General features: G+C 42.8%; 1 protein-coding gene across 1 annotated transcript in view; it reads left to right on the forward strand.

The window, feature by feature from the left end:
• Positions 1-204: 204 nt before the first annotated feature.
• The window catches only part of GOLIM4 (golgi integral membrane protein 4), a gene marked incomplete at its 5' end in the record, with an annotated part of 34,164 nt that continues 6,924 nt past the window's right edge, over positions 205-27,444 (forward strand). The window contains 11 exons of the mRNA XM_084267618.1: positions 205-391; positions 14,833-14,907; positions 16,108-16,157; positions 16,886-16,939; positions 17,406-17,556; positions 18,798-18,880; positions 19,458-19,541; positions 22,464-22,631; positions 23,450-23,779; positions 24,977-25,215; positions 27,156-27,235. Coding sequence (XP_084123744.1) covers positions 205-391; positions 14,833-14,907; positions 16,108-16,157; positions 16,886-16,939; positions 17,406-17,556; positions 18,798-18,880; positions 19,458-19,541; positions 22,464-22,631; positions 23,450-23,779; positions 24,977-25,215; positions 27,156-27,235 — 1,501 coding nt within the window. The remainder of the gene's footprint in view (positions 392-14,832; positions 14,908-16,107; positions 16,158-16,885; positions 16,940-17,405; positions 17,557-18,797; positions 18,881-19,457; positions 19,542-22,463; positions 22,632-23,449; positions 23,780-24,976; positions 25,216-27,155; positions 27,236-27,444) is intronic.

Here is a 27,444-nt window from a genome sequence, read left to right on the forward strand (position 1 = left end):
GCCCGGGGCGACGCGCCGGTGCCCAGGGGCTGAGGTGCTCGGCCGGCCACTCCCTCCTTTCCTCCCTCCCTCCCTGCGTTCCTCCCGCCTCCTCCTCCCGGCGCGGGCCCGGGGCCTCCGATGTCGCCTCCTCGTCGTCCGCCGCCTCCAGCTGCCCGCTGCTAAGCCGTGAGGGGCGGGGGCCCTCGGGACCCCGCCGGGGACATGGGCAACGGGATGTGCTCCCGAAAACAGAAGCGGATTTTCCAGACCCTCCTGCTCTTGACTGTGGTGTTCGGCTTCCTCTACGGGGCGATGCTCTACTACGAGCTGCAGGGCCAGCTGAGGAAGGCTGAGGCCACGGCGCTCAAGTACCAGCAGCATCAAGAGTCCCTCTCAGCTCAGTTACAAGGTACTTACCTCGGCAGGAGCCTCTGCCGCCCTTCCCTAAGGCTTGCCGAAATCCTCCTCCTCCTCCTCTGGGGAAGCCTGGGATCCAGCTGTCCCACCTCTCGCAAAGTTTGGCTCCTTCTGCGCTTCTTCCCCTTCTCTCCCTCCAGCCTGTGGGGTTTTGATACCAGACTTGGGCAGGGTCTTTGACCTCACCAAAGTCAGTGTGAGTTTTTCTCGTGGATGCCTAGCGAGCTCCAGTTCCCCCCCACACCCGTGTATCTCATAGAGTGACTCTTATTCCCAAAGGACTGCACATCACTTTGCGATTCCTGGTATAAATGGGAAAGGCAGGCGTGCTGCCTGCCACTCATCTAACAGTACAGATGTTAGAGGAGCAGCAGGCAGCATGCATCCAGTTCTGGGACTTCAGTGTGCATCTGTGTCATCTTAGCAGTGTTAATTTTCTAATGCTGAGAGAACATTCAGCTGCAGAAATGCAAGGCTGCAGTTCCTGGGCAGCATAAATAGCTCCAGGAGGGAAAGGAGTGTTTGAATAAAGCAGTTCTTTTTAAAGGGTAATTTGAAAGTAAAGTTCAAGTAAGTTAGATGGGTATTCTACTTCTTCTGGAATAACTTGGAATTTCTTGGCTTCAAGCTGCCACATCAATACAGATCCTTGTGTGTCTTGGTGTAAGGATGTGCTGAATGCGGCATCCTGTACTTGGAAAGACGCCAGCGTCTGACATCTGCATGTCCAGAAATCAGATGCAAAGCAGCTGGTATATACCTGAAGCATCACTGCTTTAGGAAGCACAAGGCCTCAGTGTCTCTCTAATTGTCAAGTGCAATGCTATCAGGTCAGTATATATGAAGCCCAGAGCCAACTTTCAAAATTCAAAGCTGTGTAAGGCCAAAGTAATGGTGTGCTGCTGTAGCAGCTCTACCAGTACTTCAGGGTGCTCTTCAGCTGGACTTTTCACTGCAGTGGCATAGACAAAAGCACGTCTGGAAGAGTGCAGTCTTTATGCACACAGTGCAGAGTTGGGCTTATGCTGTTAGATTCTTACAGTGACTTATTACTTGAATATGTTTAGCTACAATCTGAGCCCATCATTACTTAGTGTTTCGGGCCATTTCCAGGTAATGCTGTGGAAAAAATTGACAGAAACTTTCATTTTAGTCATGAAAAAGGTGGAAATGTTTGGCTGGGTGATGGGTATGTGGCAGATGGCTGAAGGGCTACTTTTGCTAGTCTGTATATTTGCCAACAGTATTTGAAGAGGACACAGGAACATCTTGTTCTCAAGCTGAAATTCAACAAGGTAGCTTTTTCTGTTGCTCTGGCTTATACCAAAGAGGAGCGTGCAACAAACTATCCTAGCACAGAGGGGAAAGTCTCTTGATCAGGTATATTGGGTCTGGACTGCAAATTTAAACTTTCTGTGTTTGAAACATCATTTGGAGTAGCCATCATCTATCCAGTCAAGGAGTGGTTGATAAGTGCAGTCACAGTGATGGGTTTTATGTTAGCAACTGCAGATATATCTGGAAGAGGGTGAGGCTGAGAGCCCAGAGACATACTAAATGCAGCGGCAAGCATTAGATGCCTCATTGTCCAGTAAAGCACATGGAAGCTGTATGCCTAAGCACTTTGCTTAGAAAGAGACAGCTAGAAAAAGACTTCTCTGTTTTTCCCTGTCTGTTTTATGGCTGACTTTGGGATAGCCTTCCCTATATAATCACTTGGAATTTTTGCAGTAGTAGTTTATTAGTGAGGAGAACACAGAGAATTCAGGGTCTGTGCCCAACTCGCCTCCAGCTACACAAACACCCTGCTAACTGGTGACAGACAGCACCAAAACCATTTATGAACCCTTCCTATTAAAACTCCTTGATAGGAAACAACAGGAAGGAATTTTCTTTAAACAGGGACTTTGAAACAACTAAAAGTTGTTTCAACAACTAAAAGTTGTTTCAAAGTATTGGCAGAAAATCCTGTGTTTGCAGGTGCCTGCACTTTGAACTTTTGATTTTAAATGGCCTGGATTTAAAATCAACAATGCTTCTGTTGCCAAACAAAAAATTCTCTGAGAGTATCTAGGCTACATCTCTTTGCTGTCCTTAACAACATGAGAGATTATTCTACGTGAACAAGAAAATGTGTCATGGCTGAAGCAGTGCAGTTTATCTTTTCCATGCAGCATAATCAGTGTCTGTATAGACACTGGTCTAGAGATAACTTTGAGGCCTGAAGTATGATGGCAGCACTCTGAAATCGTTTCAGCAGGAACCTGTTAAAGGGCAAGGTCACTGACATGGCATTGTTGGGAGGAAAAGAGGGTGCTGTATCAACAGTGGTTGATTTCTTGGTGTTTACAGCTCACTTCTGGCTTATGAAATAAGACTGTAAAGCTCATAACAAGCTGAGGAGAGAACCAAACCTTGAAGTTCTACTTCCCAAACATTTCATCATTAGGCTTTTACTGTTTTAAATTAAAGAGGGGGGGGGGAAGAGAAAGGTGACTTCTTAAAGTTGACTTTTTGAGGCTCATATCGCCTGTTCTGAATTTTGTTTGGGTTTTATTGTAACTACCAGTGCCCATCAAGACACTTGCTTTCCCAGTTGTACACAGAGGAACGCTGTTTGGGCTCTGGGTGAAACGAGTCACTTTGTGAAATGTGTAAGGGTCAGGGGCAGCTCCAAAGTTGTGCATAAGGGCAAAGTTTGGAACTCAAATGCCTTTGGTTTGCCCAAAATCTTGTGAAGGCACCTCAGATGTAGCTCAATGTGTAGCCTCCCTTCACTGCCTACTGTCCCCTCTACTATTTCTCTATTTCTACACAACTTTTTAGGTTTTTATTTATGTTAGGTAATAAGAACCTTCCTTTTGGTACTTGCCAGTTCTTCATGCCTGAGTGAGTAGTGTTTTCTGGTTTTGTTTGAAAAGCCAGTTGTCTTAGATTTTTATCTTTTTCATTGCTTTGTTTTGCTCAAATGCAGCACATGAATCAAGCCAGATCTGTACGTGTGGGAAAACAGCACTCTGGTCTGCTGAGGCAGAATGTACAAATTACTGGAAAAATGGTGCAGGAAGAAGTCTCAAAATTGCTTAGTCCATGTATGTGATCCAAAGGGAGCTGTGTACAGCGGATATTGGGAGGGAGTTCTGCTTTATCTGGTGTTTGCACCTCCAGGTTGTCAGCTGAGAAGTAGTTGTGTCTCTTGAAATAAGACCAGGGTGTGACTGGAAGGATGGCAGACTTAGGGATCACGATAACGCTAACTGGTTTGGAGAGGCTGGGATCTTCACCTCACCCTCTTTGGACAGCTTACATTGTAGATTTTCTGTTTGGGAGCTAAAATCTCACAAAAAAGAATGTCAAATGTGGGCGTTTTTATCTCTCTAACAAATTGTGATTGGCAGGGGGAATGTAGGGCTGCTTTTGTAACCCCAACGGGAATACTGGAAGCAAAATTTAGAGATGATGCTGAATTCTTTCCCTGCTAGGAAAACGTAAAGTCATTGTTATCTGTAAGGTCTTTCACAGAGAAGCTGATCTTCCCTGTAAGCTGATTATTTTCAAATCTCATTCTCTGAGCATTATATGTTCAAAACATGAAGATAATCTTACTTAGTATTTCTTAAAATGTTAAAAGTGAAACTTGACGCTCTGCCTCCCAAATTTAAGTCTTGCACTGTTGGCCATAAAGGGACAGACTGCAGCTGCTAGAACAGATACGCACTGACAGCTGTAGATGAACCTGGTGGTGTCTTTGACTGCTTCAAGACTGCATGTATCTAGAAATGTCTTTTTAGCCCTTACAGCTTCTGTCTTCTCATCCTCTGGGTATTGAGTAACTCTTTTAGTACTATTTTAATCTGTTTTAATCCCTAATCCTCATAACAGCCTACGTTTTAGTGCCCTTTACAACCGTAATTTTCCTGCTCTTACTGTTTTAACATACCCATCTGATGGCTTCAGGCAATCTCTGCACAGCCTGAGACTGTAGTATGATCTGGGAGCCAACCCTGCCAGGTACTCTGAACTTGGGAGCTCAGGATTTGCCTGCTGTAGATAAGGTGTGGATTTCCTCAAAACTGTCCGACTTGGTGCTAGAAAGTACCAGCTGAAAAGCAAATGTGGAATTCCTCTGTCCCTGTTGTTCCATTTGTCCTAAACCACGGGCCCTCCTTGGAGGTGATCTGCTAGAAGTTGATCCGATCTATACCGGTTGTACGTATAGAGGCTTGCAGAATGCATGGCAGTATTGGATCACAGTTCCATGCAACTTCAGTGGGCAGTATTTCCTTTGTCTGCATGCTAACTGTGTAGACGCCAGAGCTGCTCTTAGTGAAGTACATCCACATCACTCTGCACTTCATGATCTCACCCCTCTTTTATAGTACTCAATTTAAACTTCTACCTTAAGATGGGAAGAACTACCAGTACTTCTGATGGCACATTTTTCACATGCATCATACAAGTAGAGCTACATCTGCACAGCTCCTGTGTGGTTTGGTGGTTCTCCGTTACATCAGCAGTGTGAATTCCTGTGATTCCTGTTAGTTTCAGATTGTGTGTAGCACTAGGGTGCTTATTTTGATGGTGGTTTGTTGCTATCTGAGATCTGAAAGATCTGTGGGAGCATTGTCATAGCAGAGGTTAGCTCCCTGTGTGCTGTGGGGTGTGCTTCAATGCCTCATATGGCACTGCATGAAATGGCTAATACAGCATCCCTCATCCCTAATTCTGCTGTGCCCAGTGACAGTATGCTTTGGTTAGAGACCTCATCAAAAACTGTTTTCTGTACTTCCATTCTCCTTTTCCACTGGGTCTCTAATGTTCTAAATACTCAGAACACATTCACTGGTTGGAATTGTTTGTGCAGAAATTTAGCATAGATTATCTATATGCTTTAAATGTATATTTGTGTGTGCATTTGTATGTATACATGTATACATGTATACATGTATACATGCATGTATAAAATGTCTGTTTAGATAGATGGCTGTTTTGCTGCCCAGCCTGAAGATTTCAGGTTATCTGGAATCATAAAGATTTCTTTCTAATCTGAGTATAGAAGAAGTGCTAGAGCTTTGTTCTCTCCGTTAACTTGATGAGCTGGTTTGTTGCTTTTGGGTCTACAGTAGGAGTTCCAGCAGCTGAATTCTATGGCTGCAAAGATAAGTTGAGAGAATGACCATATTTACTTTTTTTTCCTCTCCTGCATGTAGTCTATGTCCAAACGCCCTTAAATCACTTTCCCTGTGGACATAATACTTCCACGATAAACTTCTACCAGTGCAGTCATGTTGGAATCTGGGCTGAAGATCACAGAGCACATAGTCTGAAGGAATGCTAAACAGGAGGTGGTGACAAGGTAGCTTTGTTCCCTGGTTTTGTTGTCTTCCCCCACCCTGAGTGTAATATTGGGCCTGGCAGCTAACAGCCAGATGCAAGATAGAGACAATATCCTGAAAGCCCTTCTTACTGATGATGATTAAAGGAGTTGAAGACTTGTGAGTGAGGGACCTATCTGGGTTTATGAACATTCAAGTGCTGAGAGGGAAGGAGGGATGCAGGATGGGCGGATGCTTTGCCAAGTTTGCATTCTGGCTTCTTCGACAGTCATCTTCTGTCACATATTCCTAGCAGGCAGAGGCTTGACAGAAGCTTCTGCATCACCTAAAACATCGTCAGCTTTGTTGGAGAAAGACCGGTGGAAAAGCAGAGGATGAAACAGCCACGATCTGCAACCTGAGCCAGAGGCCCTGCAGTCAGCAGTGTAGTTACAGCAGTAACACACAATGCAGGGAGAGTTTTGGAGGAGTCAAGATGTTGTGATTCTACTGACAGGACTTCACAGTTAACATCTGAGAATTAGGCACTCCTGGAGTGGTTCAGTTGAGGTCACAGTTTTACTGTTAAAACCAAAGCTTAAACAACAGAGTGGAATTACTTCCTTACTTCCTAAGTGAGGAAAACTGATTTAATTCCTAAGTCTTGCATGTGATGTTCCAAGCACATTGTCTCTATGGGCTGGTTGTTTTTGCTGGGCAGGACCCAGGCTTGTTAGCCTGTGTATCTGGGTGGGACAACGGTATGAGTAAGGTTTCCACCCACAATGAGATTTGAGTACGTGTAGGAACTCCTCTGTAGTGGTGAGGATATTGCCAGCAATTTGTGGCTCACTTTGCTCATTTGGAATAGGATCCTTACATACAAAAAGTAATTAAATCTGTACTGCTAAAAGTCAGGTGCTGTTTTGAGCTTTAATGGTAATGAAAGCTGCATAATTTAGTCTACTGACAAAATGAACTATGCAGAACATCTAGTTCAGAGTCTTTACTTGGGTGATTTTTTTTTTTTCCTTGGGATTTTTAGGATTTGGGGGCATGAAATTCTAGTCATGTTGGAGCCTGAGGTAAGCACCTCAGGAATTCAGCCTGTTTGGATGCTGTTCCTTGCTTATAGAAGGGTCTTCTGAGCTGGATCTAATCTTACAAACCAAACTTCCCCAGATTTTTCTACTATGTACTGTTAATTAAGATATGAAAGAAACTGCAATTACGCCACCTCTTCTTTTACAGACTTTTCCCCCCTGAGGTATCTGAAATGAACCTGGTATCTTATTTTCCTGAGGTGACTCAGATCCCCAAGTTTGGCAGTCATTTCCAGGGCTTAATTACAGAGGTGTTGAGAGCTCAAATATGGCCTGCTGGTGCTCCCGGGGACCAGAGGGAGGAGCCTGTTCCATCCATGGCATGGGAAGGAGTCTGTTCCTCTGTGCTGCTGTGCTGAACAATGCCATTTCCTGTGGTTCAGTTCACCTCTCATACTCAGGCAACTGTTTTGAGGTCTGACAGTGATTTTTCTGTTACAAAAAAATACTCTGGACCACTAACCCAAACTGTTGGTTCCCATATGCTGCTTTTTGAAAGGTACAACTGGAGCTGCCTCCAAGCCCCCTGTGTGGGAGCTCTGAAGAGCTAATTTAAGGAAGTGGTTTAGCAGTTTGGTAATGTGATAACTACAGATATTACATCAGGTTTTGCCATATTCCATTATGATAAAAATGAAGATAGAAGTTTCAGTTAGAAACTTAAAACAGCACTTGTGTGTATATGTTGGTTACGTCAGTTTTCTTCAGTGTTGACTTTGTGCTAGTTTCTGCATACCTCTGTATTTATAGAGATCATAATACCACACAGATAGAGTCACCAGACTTCTGCATAACGTTACAAAGAAAAAAAAAATCTAAAACAATTTTGGAGAGAAGGAACAGGCCTCTGTTGCCTGGAGCTGAGAACTGAGCAGAGCCAGACATTCAGAGATGATGTGAGAAGGAAGCTGTTGTCTCTGCAGCTCTTCTCAATGTCTCTGTTACCCAAAATGATCTGGTGTGCCATGACAAAAATCCCAGAATAATGGAGAGAAGAAAATCTTAAAAAAGAAAAGGGAATGGAATTTTTTTTGGAAGTAAATCTGCCAGCCCCGAGAATTTAAAATTGCTAAGCAGGTTTTGTTTGATGTATTTGCATTTATTATCACTTCAAAAAAACCATCTTTAGCATAGGTAAGTGTATGGAAAACAGTATATTCAAGGTGAGATGCTACTCTAGTATCATAACCGTGGGTAGCACCAAACATTGGTAGAAATTTGTGGAGTGTGAAGGAAGGCTTTTCTGGGATGGAAAACGTGATCTCTTTCCTAATAAGTCATGACTGAAGCCTAACTGTTAGGGATTAAATATTTAATCACATTTAATACTCCTTCTCAAACTTATTTTTAGCAGCAGCTATTAGCATTCACTGCTACAACATGATAAATGCCTCCTTATATCCCAATTTATCTTGCAATTTGTTTTTAAATCTGTTGTTTCCTGGAGGTGTTATTGAATTCTGAGAAAGGGACTACGTGAGGTAGGGTGGAGTAAAAGGATTCTATTAAATGTAGATGTTTTCTCCAGTTTAGAAATTAACTTTCATGTCACCATAACAATTGAATAGAAGCCATAACTATTTCTTAAAAATACAAGCATAGTGTGCCAAATTCCCCAGCATTCCCCCATTTCCAGAACTGCAGTCAAAGCAAAACTTTTAAGATCTGCAACCCTTCTCCATGTTGTGCTTTGGATTTCTTCTTTTTGAGGATGCAAAGCTGAAGATTTGATAAGCATGTGAATTTTCTTAAATGCTTATCTGAACTCTCCACACGTTCCAGAGCTTTTTGAAGTTCTTTTGTGATTAGTTCTGATACCTTGTCTAATCTGTTACCAAACTCTCATGTTGGTGTGGGGAAAAAGCCCTTGATGGAAGGCGTGTTTCACAGAGAGCATCCATAATAATTTTTGGCCTGGGCAGGACATCTGGGACTGAGTTGGAGTTTGTAGAGACAGAAGTAGGAGTCTCACAGCTTTAAGGAGTTGCTGTGAGCTTTAATGCATTCCCATCACTCAGGGTGAAATCAGCTAGCAGGATACGGGTCATTCCCAAACTAGTTAGTGTTTCAGATGTATTCCACCTTTCCCAGAAAGGACTCCAGTGTTCCAAGGCTGAAACCTTCTATCAAAATGCACATAGTCGGTTCTCTGTTGCCTTTGGGTAGATCTTACTTGGTTTATGGCTAAATTTTGACCTAGGTGTAGACACTTGATCAGACTCCTGCTGCAGCTCTGCATGGAGCTCTTTCGGTAGCTCTGGTGTCCCCAGTTCATGTCAGGAGTGCGGTGGGATGGGACGTCTTTCTCAAACAGCGAGCTGCCTGTGCTCCAGCTAGTCACACCAAACCTCCATGACTTCCCCAAGTGCTGTCTCCACTTCCAATTCCTTATTGGAGCACAGACTAAGTTGGAGGAACAGCTCTGTTTTAATTGATGGGTTATTTTTAGTGCAGGATCGTTGAAAGCAGTAGATACTGCTGCTTTCTTCTCAGGCAAACAAAATCAGTGCTATGTCTATGACAAACACTACAAAATCACTGAGGATGAAGATCCAGATATTAAATACAAACTCCTCTCAAAGTTGTGCATGCTCCGAGCAACATAAATGATGAGGGAATTAAGTGAATGCAGTGGTTATTTTTAAGCACAACTGCCGAAACATGAGGTTTAATGTGCCAGGGGAACCCTGCTCTTCTGCAGTGACTGGCTGTAGTTTGACAAAGCTGTTACTGGATTGCTCTTCAGGCGAATAAATTGAAAAGGCTTGGAGTTTGTTTTAAAGCAAGTGCAGTTGTGCTAGGCACCCAGTGCTAGGTGTGGCTTTCAGTGAGCAAAACGAGAGCAGCCCATCACTGCCCATACACAGAATTGTTCCATAACTAAACCAGAAGAATGCTTGTCTTCCACATACAATCAGTTTCACATTACTTTTCCTACTGTTTTTGTCCTTTTCCTATAAATTCAAACCAGAAAACTGTGAGGGCATAAAATAAGAAACAGCTTCGATATTTTGTTCAATATATTGTAAACATAGTTTCTATCTTGTTGTTTTCTTGCTTTGTACTTAGACTAGGAAAACTGTGTTTTATTTTGGGAATACTCTCATTTCTTAGATGTTAGTGGTATCACTGGAATATCCATTCATTGCTAAACCCTCAATCGAGAGTCTGTGAAATAGATGGAGGTTATATTGTGACCAATATGGGTTGTTCAGTGATGGGGATTCCTGGTGCTTGTCCAGGAGCTACCCATGGCTTGATAATCCGGTTTTGATAAGATAATTAGTAGTGAGATAGTGCATCTCCTTGTGTAAAGTCAGATTCACTGACTTAATCAAATACAGAGCTGGAAGCCTGGAGAGCAGGTCTTGCTAGATCGATAACACTTTCTCCCAGCATGAAACGTTAGCATCAGTTGAGTCAAGAAATATCTACTGAGTTCGTAATGTTCATTACTGTCATTGGACTAGAAAATCTATCCCACATCCCATGTTGAAGGGATTCTTCCTTGGCTCATGGAATTGCTTTACTCTCAGCTGAAAAGCTGTTTGCATGGCTTCACATTTTAAATGGTTCTATTTGTGGTGACAAGAATTGGAAATTAACTACATTTTTATAGCAAGTCTACAGACCTTCCTAGTGTTAGTAGAAAAGGCTTTCCACACGCTGCTGGTTCAGTTCAACTCTGCCACGGTCTGAGAGGAAAAAACATTGAATGTTGTCAAGACTACTGAAATCTCCTGGTTTTAAACAAAGAGCGTTACTGTAAGCTCAGGGGATGATCACAGAATTGCATAAGAAACAATAACATAGAAATTAATATACATAATTGCATCATGTGTATTTAAATCTCAATGTAATCTTAATTTTCCACTGTGTGAGGTGGTAGGAGCTGGGGTATTGTGGGCTCCAGAATCAGACCAAAGTACCAGAGTAACAGTTGTAAAATTGCTGTCAATGTAAAATGGGAAAACACTTAAATACACAGCAATGGCTTATTTTACTTAATTGTTTTACTGCTTAGAGGTGCAAAGCAAAGATAACAGGAATAACCATGACTGTTAAATAAGCTTGCTTTTATCACATTGCTTGAGCCCCGTGTTGCAATGATCGTTCAGCAGTGGTCAAATTGGTGTCATGTTCTGAGAAGCTATAGGGCATCACTCCCCTTTCTCCTCTGCTTTCTTTTCTGTAGAAGAAGAACCTTCAACCAAAAACCTGGGTTGATTCAAGACCTGTTGAATATTTCCTTGTGGAAAGGAAAAGGTGTTTTAAGTAGCTGTGATGCAGTTCTGTTTCTGGGCTTTGCTCTTTAAGAGATCACCTCTCTGTGGGTTTATGTTGTTCTTCATTCATATATGTGGGTTACACCATAGAGGTAATTTACAGGATTAAACTGACACCCACAATTATTCCAGGTTTGGATTAGTGCCTATTAGCCACTAGATGACAATGCTTTCCCTCTTTTTTTGTCCCATTCTGTTAAATATAACATAGAAACATAGCTCAACTATTTGAGCAAAGATCAGTATAAAACTAAGACCTCCTTACCTTAGGAAAAAAATAATTTGTACAGCCCATCACACCAGGATGAATTTGCTGAATTCCTGATATAGGTTCCACCCATTCCACCCCCCCATCTAGCTGTGAAACCCAGAATAGAAAACACAGGGTTTGGTGTGGTTATTTCTTTGAGATTCTTGCTCAGACATCGTATGTCCAGGCTGGTAGCAAAAGAGAAGGGAGGAATCCCCTGCTATAGTGACAACGGCCTTGTACTTTGGACTCTTCAATAAGCAGTGGGAATAATTTACTTTTATGGGACATAAACTCCTATATGTACTGACAAATTCTGACCTGCAGCCACTCCCCCAAAAGAGCTAGTGAGAAAATACAGAAGCTGTGCTTTCTTAGTAGCTGTTTTCTCAATCAAAGTCTTCATTAAGTTGCACGTTATGAACTTTTGTCAGAGGAAAAGCATTGCTGAGCCAAAGAGTAAATGAACTAGAACGGGGAGAGGTGTAGGAGGAAGTTTTTCTTAGCCCTTTTCTGGCCATCTGAAGGGCTATTTTAAGACTTTGCCCAGCTTTGTTCCAGGATTTCAGAGGTTAGCACGCAGAAGGTCGCAGCGAGGATGTGCTACCTGGGAGGGACGTAGAGACACCGCTTCAAAGTGCGGGGTGGAGACAGGAAAGGCAAAGCTCTGCGGAGATGCAATTAGCTGCCAGAGGTACAGAGCAGGCTGGAAACCCCAAACCAGAGCAGTCTCTTTCTCCTTTCTTCCTGCCCTTATTGTGGGTTTGTTGTGCAGGGTTCCCCCTGCCCCCATGCTTGTTAAAACCCTGAGGAGCTGAGGAAGGTGTGCCTGCTGACAAAGCAGTGAAATGGAAAACTGAATCCATTCGTGGTTTAGTCTGTTTGCCAAAAAGCCTATTTCCACCCCGATTGCATGGGAGGGGAAACCCATTATGGATTTTCTGTTTTTTCTCCTGAGTTGCTCTGTAATTCAGCATTCACACTCTCTTCAGTGCCTCCATAAACCATTACTGCAGTGCTGCTGCTCTTCTTTTTCCTTCTTTGGAAGCTCCTGCCTGGCAATGCTGTGAATATTCATCGCGCGCTTGTTTTGTTGCAGAGGATGTTGATACATTAGTTCATCTTGACTGATGCCCTTGACTTTAGAAGATAAATAGCAAAGTAGAGGTGGGTGACAAGGATTGATTAGCAACCCGGCTTCTAAGCCAAAACATAAACGCTTGTAGATAAGCCAGTAGCTAAAGAGCCTGGAGAATGCACCTTGGTGGAATTCAGAGCAGCTTTAAGGTGCAAGAGGAGTTTTCTGTGGCTGCCAAGATGCAAATCTGTGTTCAGTGCTTCCTGTTGCATCCTAATGTTTACCAATAGTTTTGTTCTAAGAAAGAGTTTCCAAGTTGTGAAGGAAAATCACACATTCCATTAATAGGAATGAATAACTTTGAAAGGGTGTGAATTATAGTTTTGACAGTGAAAAATACTTGTACTACAGTGAGCTTGAGCAAATATCACTGTACATTTGCAGGAGTTTGAATGAGTAGATTTCCTTTGCTGCAGACTTGGTAGACTGTTTCATATAGTAACCCTTCCATGTAGGGAGTGGTGGGCAGAGGGTAGGCAGGGACTGATGTGCCCCATTGCTTGGGAGGGATCCCAACCTAGATTCAATGCACAAGCTGAAGGAAATGCAGCTTCACTGGCAGCTGAGTGGTGGGACTGTGACAGAGGATATTGGATGTCCTGAATACACGTGGATAGGATGGACAATTAGACAAATATGTAAATGTTAAATCCATTTTGGAGTGGTGTATGGCAAGGACCAGCAGGCAGTCAGTCTTTGGGAGCCATAAATTGCTGGGAGATGGTGCCGAAGTAGTACTGTAACCTCAGTGTGTGTATTCTTTTATCAGGTCTCCTTGGGTCTGCAGGGATGGCATGGTCACTCTGTTGGGCCACTGATATGATGAAGAGTCATACCATAAAATCTAGAGATAAGGTTGCCTGTGCTTTCTGTGGACAAACCTGGAGCAGTCCATCTTCTGCCATGTCACCCAGCGTTCCAGGTCACTGCCAGCTGTCATTGCTGCTCCCTCCCTTAAAAACTCTGCAAGCCAGCACTGCCACCAGAAGAAATGGTTGCATACCTTGTCCCCAGCTCCTAGGTCCTGTCCCACCACTCTCAGTGGTGAGAGCAAAGGGCAGGGCAGTACGAGAGCGAGGGGTAGAACCTCTTCTGGTGGTTCAAAGGGCTTGTAGGGTTTGGCAAAGATGTCAGAGCATCTTTCCAAAAAAAACATATGGGGTTTTTTATAGTTGGTGACCCCACTGGAGGGGACAGCATCACATCATGTGACACACTGAGTCCTGTGGCTTGATCTGCTGAGGACACTGTGGGGTGTACTGTGAGCAGGGCCCCTGAAACCTGGGTTTGTTGCTTTTGGGCTGTACAGAGGCGATTTGACTTCTCCACTCATCTCTAGGCTGTTGTGGGGTATTTGGACTCAAGGCAAATGCAAAAATGGATTTAAAAGTCAGTGAAGTCTAGTCTCAAAATGAAATGATCTCCTGAGGAGCAGTCTCTGGTATCCTAACCTCACAGAGAAGCATCCAGTTTAGCTTTATACTTTAGCTGTCCTAGCCCTTCAGATGATTTCTTTTGTTCTTCCTTCCTTATCTCCTTAACTGGGGGTTAAAAAACTCCTCAACCACCCCCCCCCCCCCCCCGCCCACCTCCCCCAAATCGTTCTCAGATGATGTGGATATCGTGAGTACAGGTGCTTTATTTAGTATGTGTGTACTTGCTGTCAGCCCACGCTCCTAAGAAATGCAAGGTGGTATAGCCAAGTGTTTCATTGTGCTGTCCATGGGTCTTCAGCAGCACTGTAGTGTAAAAGGATACTGTTATCCAGGCTCTGTTAAAAAGAAAGTCACTGCAAAACAGAGTTGTTCAGGTCTTTAAAAGTATTTAAAATGCATCTCAGATCTTCCATATCTTGATGTGATCAACCTTTCTAGTGTACTAGTGCACGTTTCTGAGCTGTCCTATGCTTGTGACAAGGAGGGAAGCGAGATGCACAATTTGGTTGCTGCAAGGCAGAAAGGTTGTCCTGTCCTATTGCCTTGTCTCCTTACAGACAGGGCAGGAGAGGAGGAGACCCTGGGAATATGTGTACCTGCAAACCTGAAACAGAAAGGACTTGGTAGCTTTTGTAGATCTACCATAGCTGACTGTCCCCATAAACAAATTGCTTACACTTACCTGATTATATGTTTATGCAGTGGAAGTAATCTAGGATTCAGGATCAATATAGTGTGGAAAGAGAGGTTCCAGTGATGCAAGCAGCTCTTTATCCTGCGACCTCACTCCACTTGTATTTGCCTGGTGCATTCTGTGCCAAGGCTCTCTGGGCATGCAGGGGTGGGTGGTGGGTTTGGTGTGTGTTCCTTCTGACATGAATCCCCTGCATGATTTCTCCTTTCAGTTGTGTATGAGCACAGGTCAAGATTGGAGAAGTCATTACAAAAGGAGAGGCTGGAACATAAGAAGGCAAAAGAAGGTAAAAACGGGCTTTTTACTGTGCTGTTTACAATAATTTGAATCTTATAAAAAGAAACGTAGGTTGTATTTTGTGCCGTTTTCAGCAAGTAACCAGTTAGCCAGCCCACCTTGGCAGATCTGTGGTGGAGTTTTTAGTCCATCTTTTAGTTTATTTTTTAAATGTATTTTGTTAATCTAATCCTTTTTAAAAGTAACCCTGTCTTTAGGTCAGTTTACAGATCACTGCAACCTGACATAGTATGCTTAGAGAATGCGTGCTTATCAATGTACATAAGCTGAAACAGGTATGGGGAGTGTGGACATGAGTAGATCCTGTTCTGGCATGCTGACGACTTACAACTTGTACTGTAAACACAGGATCTTTCCTTACATTCCATCAGTGTGCAGTTTTTACACATGCTTAAGGGTGAGCAGATGCTTATGTACCTTTTCCTGATTAAAACTAAGTTCTAGGAGTGTGTGTGAAGGGTGAAGTTGGCACATGTATTTCTTGCTCATCTCACTTCTATGACACTTCAGCAGGATGCAGTCCTCTGAGCTGTATCCTAGCCTTTCGTAGTTCTAAGCTCTCTACAGTTTCCAGAGTAAATAAAACCGTGGACTTTGCTGCTGAATTAACACACCTACCTTAGCAAAAGTTAAGAACGTGTGAGAAACTCATCCTTACCCTGAAATTCTCGATGGCTTCCTGGTGCCATCTAGTGTAGAACTGTCCCGTTGCTATGCAGAGGTGAGTCGGCGCTTTCAAATCCTGAAAAGAAGATCTAGGAACAAAAGGAGAAGTTTTTGTTGTATTTAAACTTAGTCTAGACCCTCACACATCTTTAAAGCACATATTCCTTTTATCCTAATATACACAGTTTATAAATACTCTTTTCCTTTTGAATGAAGCTCCTGGGTCTCTACTGAGAGAGCTCATGTAACAGATTCATTTGCTCCTGTGTAGCCTTGAGCCTGTACCCCCTGCACAAAGATAAGAAACTTGTTAATAAAAACACTCTGTGAAACTTCTCAATGAAAATATTTTGTCAAAATTTGAGAATTTTAAGTTTTCTGTATTTTTTTTTCCAAGTTCATGTGAAAATTTGTAACTGCATAGGTATTCAGCTCTTAACTTGCATACATAAATCCTCTTCTCTAAATATAGATTCTGATCTTCCTGGGTTTTCTCATCAGTATTTTCCCTTTTATGTTGTAGATTTTCTTGTTTATAAACTAGAAGCACAGGAAACACTAAATAAAGGAAGGGTAAGTCATCAGTTCGAGTTTTTAATGGATGGTGCTATTTGAATTGCAAGAAAAAGGAAATGCTTTGCAATTACATCTGTTCAAAGAGGTCTCAAAATACTAATTGAAAGAGTGCTTGTTAATTCAGTTTCTGCTCTGTGTGCGTAAGTGCTCTGCAGTTCCTAAATATTTGAGTTATAATAGGAGATCCTAATATCTTTCCAGAAAAATTAATTTAGAAAATAACCTCCTGTTTGTTACTCTTGCTGAAATGTAATGTTACTGTTTGTAAGGGGAAGGGGGGATCTGAAGGCAGCAGGAATCTGCGGGTAGCTTAGGCCACAGGGGAAAAGGACAATGACAACCTTCTAATAAATGGTCTTTGAACTGGAAAGTGTAAAAACATCAGGAAGCTTTGTTTTATATACCAAGTGCCAGAAGGAAAGCTGTGTCTGGCAAAAGACCCAGAAACCTGTAGAGAACTTCTTTATAAAGAGAGTAAATTAGTATTTTATGGCTACTTGGTGTTGAAACAGGGGAGCAGTTTGTGAGCAAAGTAACAGAAGTTAAAATACATTGTTCCTGCAGTAAGTGCAAAGTAGATACACTATGTTCCAAAGAGAGTGGAGAGATTAATTTGTTTCCTGGGCAGTTTATGGCCCTTGGCTTGTGACTCCTAAATAACAGCTTGTGCGGAGGTTCCAGGATGAGGGTGTGTTCTGTCTAACCCTGGTGTTTTCCTTTCACAGCAAGACTCAAACAGCCGGTACAGTGCCCTGAGCGTACAACACCAGATGTTGAAGGTAGGTAACAGAGATTTCCAGTTTCACTGGACACTGTTATTCCACTAGGTCAGGGAGATATGGCCTCCCTGGTGGTGCCTTCCTCTTACAGCAGTAGTGTTAAAAGATGATTTACTGCAGTTTTTCTAGTCAGGCTTCCAGTGGGTAATGTAATCTTATCTAATGCCATTACTGGTGTGGAGTGCTGACTTATCAGATGTTTGGCATGTAAGGAATTTCTTAGACAGCATCTCCTGATGGGACAGTGCAACTGCAGGATGAGGTGACGTAGCCCTCCAACAGGAGATTGCTCATCACAGAGGTCATTTTGTGTTTTAGAGGAGCTGCAGCAGGCATGCTTTGAATAATAAACTTCTTGTTATGAATGCTTCCTATTCATCTGGATTTATTTAGCAGATTGCCAAAGGCAATGTTAGCCAGATATGCAGATACAGAACTGTTCCAGTGTCCAACTTGGTGTTTGCAGAGTCAACATGAAGAACTCAAGAAACAGCATGCTGACCTTGAGGAAGATCACCGAAAACAAGGAGAAGAGTTTAGCAGAACATTCAGTGATCACAAGGAGCGATACTTACAGCTACAGCAGGAAAAAGAGCAGGAGATCTCTAAGCTGAAGGGTAAATGGACCCACAGTGTGTGTCTGTGTGGGGAGACAGAAAGGCATTGTCTCTGTGCTCACTAACAGGCCACTTGTGCATCTTGTGCTTCCTGATAAGTTGTGGTTTATTGCTGGCTTCTCAAAATCCATTTGTCTGCATGCTTTGTGTTTCTGTTGGGTTAGAGAGAGAGTAACAGGGCGCTGAAAAGCCTGTCAAGTGTCAGACGTGGGTTTAGAGGGACTTTTATTTTTAGTTCTGGGACTTGGATAAACCTGGAAAATAGGTTTGCCTCTTTGCCTTTCATTTACAATAAAGAGCAGTCTATGAATATTGTCACTGCTGTCAGCCTCTCTCTGAAGTGACTTTACATACATTTTAGATCTCCTTTTCTCTGTATCAGCTTCTCTGAGACGCATTGTACTTGTACACATGGATGATGAATGCTTCATTTTTTTTACTCTTAGCATCCAGTTTTGTATTAAGGAGACTCTTTGCAGTCTGCAGACCACTTCAGTCCTGTAATTGCATAGAACAAAAGGATGGGGCTGCCCTCATCAAGGGCCTTTAACCTTACTCTGCCATGTGTCCCTAACACACGAGTTGCTTCTGGAGCTGTCTGCAGTTTTGTCTGCGCAGTATTTTGCAGGCAGAGGCTGTGTTTATTAGTTCTGCCTTGGCATCACACCAGTGAAGTCATACACTAGCTCTTGGACTGAGCTGGATTGCAGCCTAGCAGCTTGGAGTGTGGGAAGAGCTTGTCTGTGTCTGCTTGCAATATTCCACATCGACATCATGTAAGAAGTGGGAAGAGAAACCCCTCTCCCTGGTCCCAGAACGTAAAGCTTTTTAAGTATGCTGGCCATCTGCGCACCACTTCCCAAAGAATAGCTTAGTCCTACGACAAAATTCTCACTCACCAGATGCAGTGTGGGGGAAGAAAGGAAGGTGGCTTCCTCTCTGCTGCTAAGGATTCAGATTATCATCATGGACTTTGCTGTCTCCAGTCCCTAGCAGGGACGGGGTTGTGTAACTGCAGTTGCAGACTGGATGCACTAATACAAAATTTAACCACATTTTAGTTTTCTGCTTGAAATTGTAAGGCTTTCTATAGGCCTGGGGAGAGATGTAACATAAATAAGCCATACAATGACTCTAGTCCATTTATGCTATAGCAGTTGTGTAGGATCTGATGTAGTTTCTGTTATAGTCTTAACTTTGGTGCTTAATCCAGTATTCTAAATTATTATTCTTTTAAACAGAATCCCTGTATAACTTACGGGAGGAGAACAGACAGTTGAGAAAAGCTCACCAAGACATCCACACCCAGCTACAAGATGTCAAGGTAGGCTCTGCTTTGAGAACAATTTTCAAGACCACTGGGGAAAAAGACAAATATTCCCAAGTTTTAAGAAGCCAGAAGTGGGCTGTGCTGAAGGCCTGTTGTGTGGCAAATAGAGGAGCATGGCTGAACTGGGTTGCTTGTCTTCTGCTACCTGCGCTTCAGGTACATGCTCATTTGAAACAGAAAAGCCAAAAGAATTGGAAGAGAAGGATTTAGTGTAGAAATTGGAATTGGAAATTGGATCTTGCAAGTTAATAATTGTGTTTTAGCAACCTTAAGTTTGCTGACATGAATGTTTTCCTTTTTATTTTTTTTTAAATTAGCATCTACTCCAACTTTTAACTTGATTTTAGTTACACAAATTCTGGCCTCCAAAATTCTCTTGCCTGGCACGTGCGCTTTCTCTGCGTGTTTAATATGCATTCCATGTTAAACAAGTAAATGCTGTCATTCCAGCTCAGGATTTTCTTTTAAAAATAAATTGAATTATCTTCCTAGTTCAGAACCCCCCAGGCTACCTAATTTATCTTTAGAATGAACGTTTCATGAAACATGTAATGTTCTTCTTTTTGTGTAGCAACAGCATAAGAACTTACTCTCCCAACACAACCAGCTTGTAGTGACATTGGAAGACCACAAGAGTGCACTAGCTGCTGCACAGGTCAGAAAGGAAAGCAGCTTCTGTTAGCTCTAACCTTCCTAAAACTTGTTTCTCCAAGCTCAGCGGACTGTCACGTTGTGCATGAAGCCTTTTGCATGGGTGGGGGGTGTGTGGTTAGCGCCAGCTGCACACCGCAGGGAGATGCATGAGTTACAGGGCTGCTCTGAAGAAGAAGCTGCACTGAATCACAGGGCTGTTGGAGAAGCAAAAGCTGGTTCAGAGGCTGGAGGGTGCATGTCTCACTGATGATAAAAACATCTCTGCTTCTGTGAGAGCTGTCCAATACCTTTCTTCCTCTGTCTTCTCTGATAGAACTTCTGTGAGTTTAACATCCCACACCCTGAGGTTCACATGTATCATCATAAGGACCTGGGAGGCTGGTAGCTGTGAAGGCTGGTTTGTGTGTGCCTGGAAGGTTTATATGCCTCCATGCAACACCAGTAGGGTATAGATGGAGGAGTGTAAACTCCAGGTGGAACTCACAAAAAGCAGCAGCAGCATTGCTTTTCTTAAGTGTCATTTCCAAGTGAAACATCCCTGAGGTCCCTTCCAACCCCTGATATCCTGTGAAGCGCAAACTTTGCTGGACTGTTGCAGGTTCAGTCAGCTGTGTTGGTACAAGCTGTGTAGGCCACAGGGAATCTGAAAGTAGGAGGAATGTTGGAGCAGAGGAGGACTGTTAGTGAAAGACCAGAGGGGAAGGCAGTGAGGCAGTGTGAGGTTATTTTTATTCCTGACTAATTTTCTTCATTGAAGTATTTTCACAGTCCACAGAATCATTAGCAGCACTGAAAGCATTGAATTCCCCCCCACCATCCCCAGTTCTGCTTGTTAGTACGTGTCAGTACCTGTAGATATTAAAAAAAAAAATAATAGAGGAAGACCAGGAAAGTCCCTCATAGTCTAAAAAGCTGAAGAATCTTAATTTCCAGCACTAAAATATGCTGGCAGCTAATTTTAACCTCTTCTCCCACTGGCCACGCTAGCTGCTTGGGCTGTATTTGCCAACATCTGAAATTGTACCAGGGCAGATGCAGGGTCTGATTTAAGGTTCACCAAATCCAAAGGGAAGCTCCATATACTTCTCCTGGCTTTGATTCAGTTCTTTAATTAGAAAAACCGAGACACACAAAGCTTTTTGATCTGCAGTCAGAATTTAGCATTTATCAGACGGAGAGCCTTTCTTTCAGCAGAGAGCCTTTCCTTCAGCAGAAGGGTCTTGCACAGTCTTTGAGAACAGGTGTTTAGCACAATTGCACAGCTTCTGCAAACCAGCTACAGAAAGTTCACAAGGGATTATTGTGTAGAAGCACAGCTCGATAAATGATCCCTCTCTCTCTAAGTGTATTCTAGACGTTAAATATCAGTAGTCAATACTGCACTAATGAATTTGTGACCTGAATCTTCAAGGCACTGTAATCTTTGTACTTTTCCATAGCTCAAGCAGCCAGACAGATTCATTATGTATTTTTATAAGCCCTGTCTTTCTGCCAGTATTAATACCTTTTAGGCTATGGCCTTGAATCACAATGTTCAGCTTAGAATGACTCGTGCAGTGGAGCAGAGTACGTGGATTCTGGTCTGGACATCCAGTGTTTAAATATCCCAGTCTGTGAGCACCGTGGCATGGTCAGACAGTGGGGGGGAAAATAACCAGAGACCTGTGTGTTAGTCTGATGTTAAGTAAACACCCATTTTTCCCTGTAAAATTTCCTATTGGACTCTGCAGCAGTTAATGAGGAAACAGAAGTATCCCTCTGGAACGACAAGAGTAATTACTGTGCACTCTGCTTTGCTTTTAGGCCCATCTGTTTTAGCGGATGCCATAGTCTTTTGAAGATGCTGCGAGGTGCGTCTGGCTCTGGAGCTGTTATGCACTGCATCATGTCAATCTGTAGCACTGTGGATATCGTTTTGTATGAGTAGTCTGCATTGTACATCAATGCGTGGTGCCTGTCTGCTGTACTATTGATTGCTATGATACCACATAACATACGCGGTCACCGAGTGTGAACTGCAGCCAGTTCTTAACCTGAGTCTTAAAAAGGATTATGAAATGCACCTCTGACTTCAGAATGGGTAGTAAACACACCTACCACCTCCACTGGAGCAAAGGAAACCCTCTTGTGGGGTTTTACCTTTTGTATCTGCAGCTGGTCAGCTTTTATACCTCCTGTCCATCTCCAGAATTTTCCTTTGTGAGATAGTCTGTCCCATACACAGGGACTGGTTTACCAACCAGTCTGTCTTCTCACACTGGACTTTTTGAAAGTTTCCTGATCTTGTACAAAGTTAAACAACAAATCAAATGACAACATTTTACTGTCACACTTCAGGAAGACATTAGAAATTTCGATTTTTCTCCTATTTTTTCTTTTTTTTCTTGCTCTTCACTAAAGGTGTACTATGACTTTCTCTGCCTCAGTTCTGTGTGTTGGCTGTTGTCTTGTGTAACACCTGTCTCAGTGTTGAGGATTTGGCATTTTCATGATGTGTGTATATATATATTTTAAAACTCCTGTTTCTGAAAGAACCGCACTTCTTTCTACCAGTACAGGAGAAGTTGTGGTGCTGTTGATTTTCCTCGCTTTAATCTGCCAAGAAAACCGCATCATCCCCTTCTGACAATTCTCCTGCTTGGCATGAATAAAACAAACCTTCATCTTTGTCCCACAGAGATTTTTCTAATACACCCTGTATGCATGTGCACTTTGGCTGCAAAGATTGTCACGAATCGATGTTATCTAGTGCGTGGAAACAACCGGTTTCTAAAGCTCCCACCCCTCCTCCTCCCTGGTATTTGCTCCAGTGTGAATATTGAGTCTTTCTGCCATATGTCTTGCCAGAAAGTCCACTCCAAGGTGGCTATATTTTATTAAGAAATTGATTTGGATGCACTGTAATGAATGTGTTTGACTTTAGTCCCAGGTGGAGGAATACAAACAGCTGAAGGACACGCTCAACAAAATGCCAAGTTTCCGACAGCCTGAGAAGATGGAACAACCAAACGAGCAACCAGAGGTGCGAGCACCATCTCCCCACAGTGATGTCCCAGTGCACCACGGGGCTGTGGTTGATGATCAGAAGGAGGTATGAAGTACTCACTGGCTACAGGCGCTGTAGGAGATGGTTCTTACTGAGCAAAATACTAGCTCTGCGCATCACTTCTGTTAGAAGAGTATGTCTGCTTGTATGCATTTGTCACTTCTTGAGTAATGTAGTAAGCAACAGTTTAATCTTGTAGAGTAGTAAAAAAATGTATTCACTATGACCCTTCTCACAGGATTGTAAGTGCACTGAAAATGGGTTTGGGTAAGCTGTTCTAAGTAGTTGCTAAAAAAAAATGTTGTTTTTTTCTTTTAATAAGTTGTTTCTGAAAATGTAGATAGCTCGTGTTAGAGAAAAGCTTTCATACAGTCTGAAGAAACTGTCTTCACATGTTGTTTAAAACTTCAGTGGCACAGGTACAGACAATGTATTTAAAACTGTCATGTAACCCAGCATCCCGAAAGAAGAAAAGAGCGAAGTTGTGGGTAAGGTCTGGAAGTTCCAATGTCAGCCATAGTTTTGTTTTACAAGAGTTCTTGGCCAGCAGAACCTACAGGCAATAAAAGCCTAAAGGTTCCCTTGTAGATACAGGACTGTAATAGTTTTTGTCCCACTTGAGATAAAACAAGGCTTAACCTGCTTTACGATGCAGTTGTACAACACCTTGTGTAGCTGTGCAGAGCCAAGACTTTGGGTATTGATACCATTTGGCAGGAGGGGTGGCTTGTTCCAGAGCAGGCGTTTGTCTCTTCTGCCTACAGCCTCACTCCTGCAGGCTGTGTTAAAAGCATCCTCAGCTGTCTTGAAACTAGAAAATCCATGGTATCTTCTGCACACATAATCTTGTGTATGCTTTGCAGGAGAAGCAAAAAGAACAAGAGGAAATAAATACCCAGGAGAGAGATGACCGAACTGAGCCTTTACACCTGCAGAGAAGGGCTAATGAGGGCCCGCGTGTCAAGGAACTGAATATTCAGGAGCAGCAAGAAGCGGGAGAGGATGATGAGCAGCGTGTTGATCAAGTTGAAGAGGAACGCAAAAAAGAACTTGAAGAGGAAGAAATGGAGCAGGCAGGTCAGCCTGAGCGCTTGGAGGAGGAACAGGATCAAGCGCCAGAAGAGCATGAGTGGAAAAACCAGGAAGAAAAAGAAGAAGAAACCAACATGTTGGGTGATCATCTTCATTCTGAGGTATGGGCCTCTTCTACTGATGGATTAGATTGGCTGTTCGGATGGAGGCATTTTACCACTGCTGACCCCATATTGCACTCACCTATTTCTAGGCTAAAATCAATGTCACATTTATGGGAAGTTTGGGATTCAGAACCCTTGCTGGCTTCTAGATAAAATGGACATATTCATAGAAAGCTTGGGATTCAGAGCACTTTGCATGCATAGGATTGAGGCTCAAATTCAGCACGCCCGTACTGCGGTGCTTGCCAAATGCAGCTTAATGAACATTAATTCTGCTGATAAAGAGCAACAGATGGGAAAAAAAAAAAGAGCAGTCAGGTTGAATCCCATCTCCTACTTGAAATGTGAGGCCTGTGGAAGCTGATGGGAAGGAGACAGCTGATGAGAACGAGTTTTACCTTCCACACTTTGCTAGGGAGCTGTCTTGCCTTGCTAATTTGCTGTGTCTCAGCAAATTGCAGTATGTTTCCTCAGCTCTACCTACTGCCTGTAAACACATTTCCATCTGAACGCTGGCTGTCGTTTGACAGGAAATTTTAGCTGCAAGTTGAACGTGACTAAAATAGCCAGGGGAAATCAGTGTGCAGCAGTGGCAGGTCCTGCTTATGCAGCTCTAAATAAAACAAGCAAATCCTGGATTTACATTCTAGATCGGCTCTCCAGTGGAAAGTACATTGTACTGATCTCGCCCGAGGCTTTGTAAACACTCTCCTGGCAGGTTAATGGTGTAACCGCAGTGCGATGAGAAGCTGCTGCTGGAGAGGTGCAGCGGGTTAGAACAGCAGTAGGTCAAGCTGTGAAACAGGAGTTGCACACTGTCTTACTTCAGAGGGGGTTGCTTTGAGCTTTAAATTACCAGTTAAATCAACAGAAGCAATATTTTCAGCTTAAATTGTCAGCCATCAAAACTTCCCTTTCCTGGTAATACATTGGGGGCTGCTGTTATTGCTGTGTAAGCAAAGCAGGGCTTCCCCCACCCCGTTATCTCCTCTCCCTTCTCCCTTTCTTCCACAAACATTCATATCTGTTCAAAAAGATTTAAACTTTAAGCAGAGCCAAGAAAACTTTAAATAATTTTGCTGTAATTGTGCACATACCATCTGCATAACTTCCCCTCTGATCACAGGTTTCTGCATGCTTGTTTCTGACCATTGAAATGATGATGAATCAAATACTAACACCTTTCTCTGACAGGTAACATCAACAAAAGCTGTAACAAAAAGACATAAGCCAGCTTATGAACAACAGCTAGAGCAGCAACACCTTGCAGCGCAAAGAGCAGAGGAAGCCAGTCAGCTACGAGAACATCAGGAATCACTACACCAGCAAAGACTGCGAGGACAGCTGCTACGGCAGCAACAGCTTCAAGAACAAGAGCTGCAGCTGCAGAAACAGGCAGAGCAAGGAGAAAAACTCTACAGAAACCGGATAAGGTTAAATTCTTTTCCAGGAGTTTGTCATAGCTCTGGGTTTTACAGCTTCCATCATACCATCTTTAAAAAGCCAGTGGTTTAATGTGATAAACCTAGACTGCCAGAAACTAAGTTCTATGTTTTCTATGATTCTATGGGGGAAATGGCCAGCCCCTTTTCAGTGCTCTGTGGAGACAGGACAAGGGGCAATGGCTGAAAGTTGGAGCACAGGAAGTTCTGCACCAACTTGCAGAAGAACTTTTTCACAGTGAGGGTGACAGAGCCCTGGGACAGGCTGCCCAGGGAGGTGGTGGAGTCTCCTTCTCTGGAGACATTCAAGACCCATGTGGATGCCTATCTGTGCAATAAGAGCTGGGGAGCTACTTTGGCAGGGGGTTTGGACCCGATGATCTCTCGAGGTCCCTTCCAACCCCTATGATTCAATGAAATTAAGTTCAGTGAGCCTTATCCCCTCCTTTCCATGCATAATTCCCAGTGCTAGTTTAAGGTTTTTTTTATCTTCTTTTTACTTTCCTTTTACTATGGAAGCCTCTGAAGCCTGGAGTAATGAGTGCACCTTGCCATGCACGTCCCTGGAGGAGGCTAGGGGTTTCTACCCCTTCTCTTAAAGCTTGTTTTAAATTAGTAATTATTTTCCATTAAGCAGCAATTATGATCTTGCTGTCCTGAGGAGCTCACGTATCAGATATGCGTGAAGGTACCTAAGCTCAAGTTCCTCCTTGCGAGATGCTGGCTTTTACCAATACGTTCTGGTGTTCTGTGACTTTCTGGACAAGAGCAAATAATATTGTTTGTATTTAGAGACAAAAGCATGGTTTCAGGAGAAACCAGCACCCTCTGAGTGTCATAAAGTTACTGTGAATGCAGTTACATTCATAACGTCAAAGCTTCTGTGTGTCTTTCACCCTCTTTCATATTTCCTTAGTCTTCTACATTCTTTAAAATCATTAGTGACAATTTTTTTTGTCTCTGAATCTAAAGCCCATTGAATTTTCTTTGCTGAAACATTGACAGATTAATAATTATCCTGACCCATGTTCTGAAAGGATTTTGGAAATGAGAAAGCCTTTCAGAAAATGATAGTCAAAATATTCAGTCCTGCAGGAGCAACCCCACGAGTGAATCCCTTTTGAGATGTAAACTAAGACTGCTTAGTCAATGAAGTAACTGATTCCTGCAGCCTGTCTGTAGGCCCTGTCATCTGAGGGGTTCTTTGCTGCCAGCCCATAGTGTTTGTGGTTTGGTAATCACAGAATCCTTAAGGTTGGAAAGACACCACTGAGATCACCAAGTCCAGCCGTCTGTCCAGTACAATTCCCCATATGGACTATGCTAACTGATCATTATTGTTGCAAATCACCCAGGTTTTAAGCAATACCAATGACTGATTAATTTGGTGTACTTCTGTGCATTATATACCCCTAAAAATAGGAATTCTTAAATAATATAATCAAATGATTTCTCTGCAGAACCCGTGCCTTGCCCACCAAGCAGAGTGCACAGGAGGAGTTGCACCATGTTTTGTTACTCTTGTTGTCCCACATGTGGTCTCATCTCTCTTTTACCAAATACAATTTCCATGCTGTTCCCACAGAGTTTAATTCCCTCCCAGGGCACAATCAAATTGCTTCACCAACCTGAATTAATTTCCACAGTGGTCCTGAATAGTAGTTTGGGAGTTTTGGGAATACAAGGCAGATCCCAGCAATATCTGGGGAAATACAAACGCAGAGGTTGTTATAGTAGGACAAGAAAGTCTCTGTTCTATAAAGTGTCTGTTCTTTCAGGGAAGATGATGTGAGAAAATATTAGGTAGCAGCTAAACTGGAACCCGTTCTGGCAGGAGGTGGGAGAGGCAGATGCAGGAGGATGGTTTGTACATTAAAGCAAAACATGCTTTTTTGAAACTCAAACGATGTATTTGCATTTCATTTCCTCAGCCAGCAGGCTCATTATGGTAACATGGACCATGATATTGTACAAGGGGAAGAAGAGCAAGGTATTCAGGAAGAAGAAGGAGGTAAGATGTGTTTTATCTCCCTACTGTTTTCACAGGTTCCCTGTGTGCCACCTTTCATGCGAGATTTTAATATTCATTTCATATCCCTTCTGGAGTCAAGTGAAATATAAACTTGCAATTTAAAACCAGGAGCTCAAATAACACTATCTGACCTGAGTGAAATACAGGTATTACTAAATATTGTATCCTGAAAGGAAAAGTGTCCTTCT

Source organism: Gallinula chloropus (assembly GCF_964237585.1).
Source record: "Gallinula chloropus genome assembly, chromosome: 8".
Classification (NCBI taxonomy): Eukaryota; Metazoa; Chordata; class Aves; order Gruiformes; family Rallidae; genus Gallinula; species Gallinula chloropus.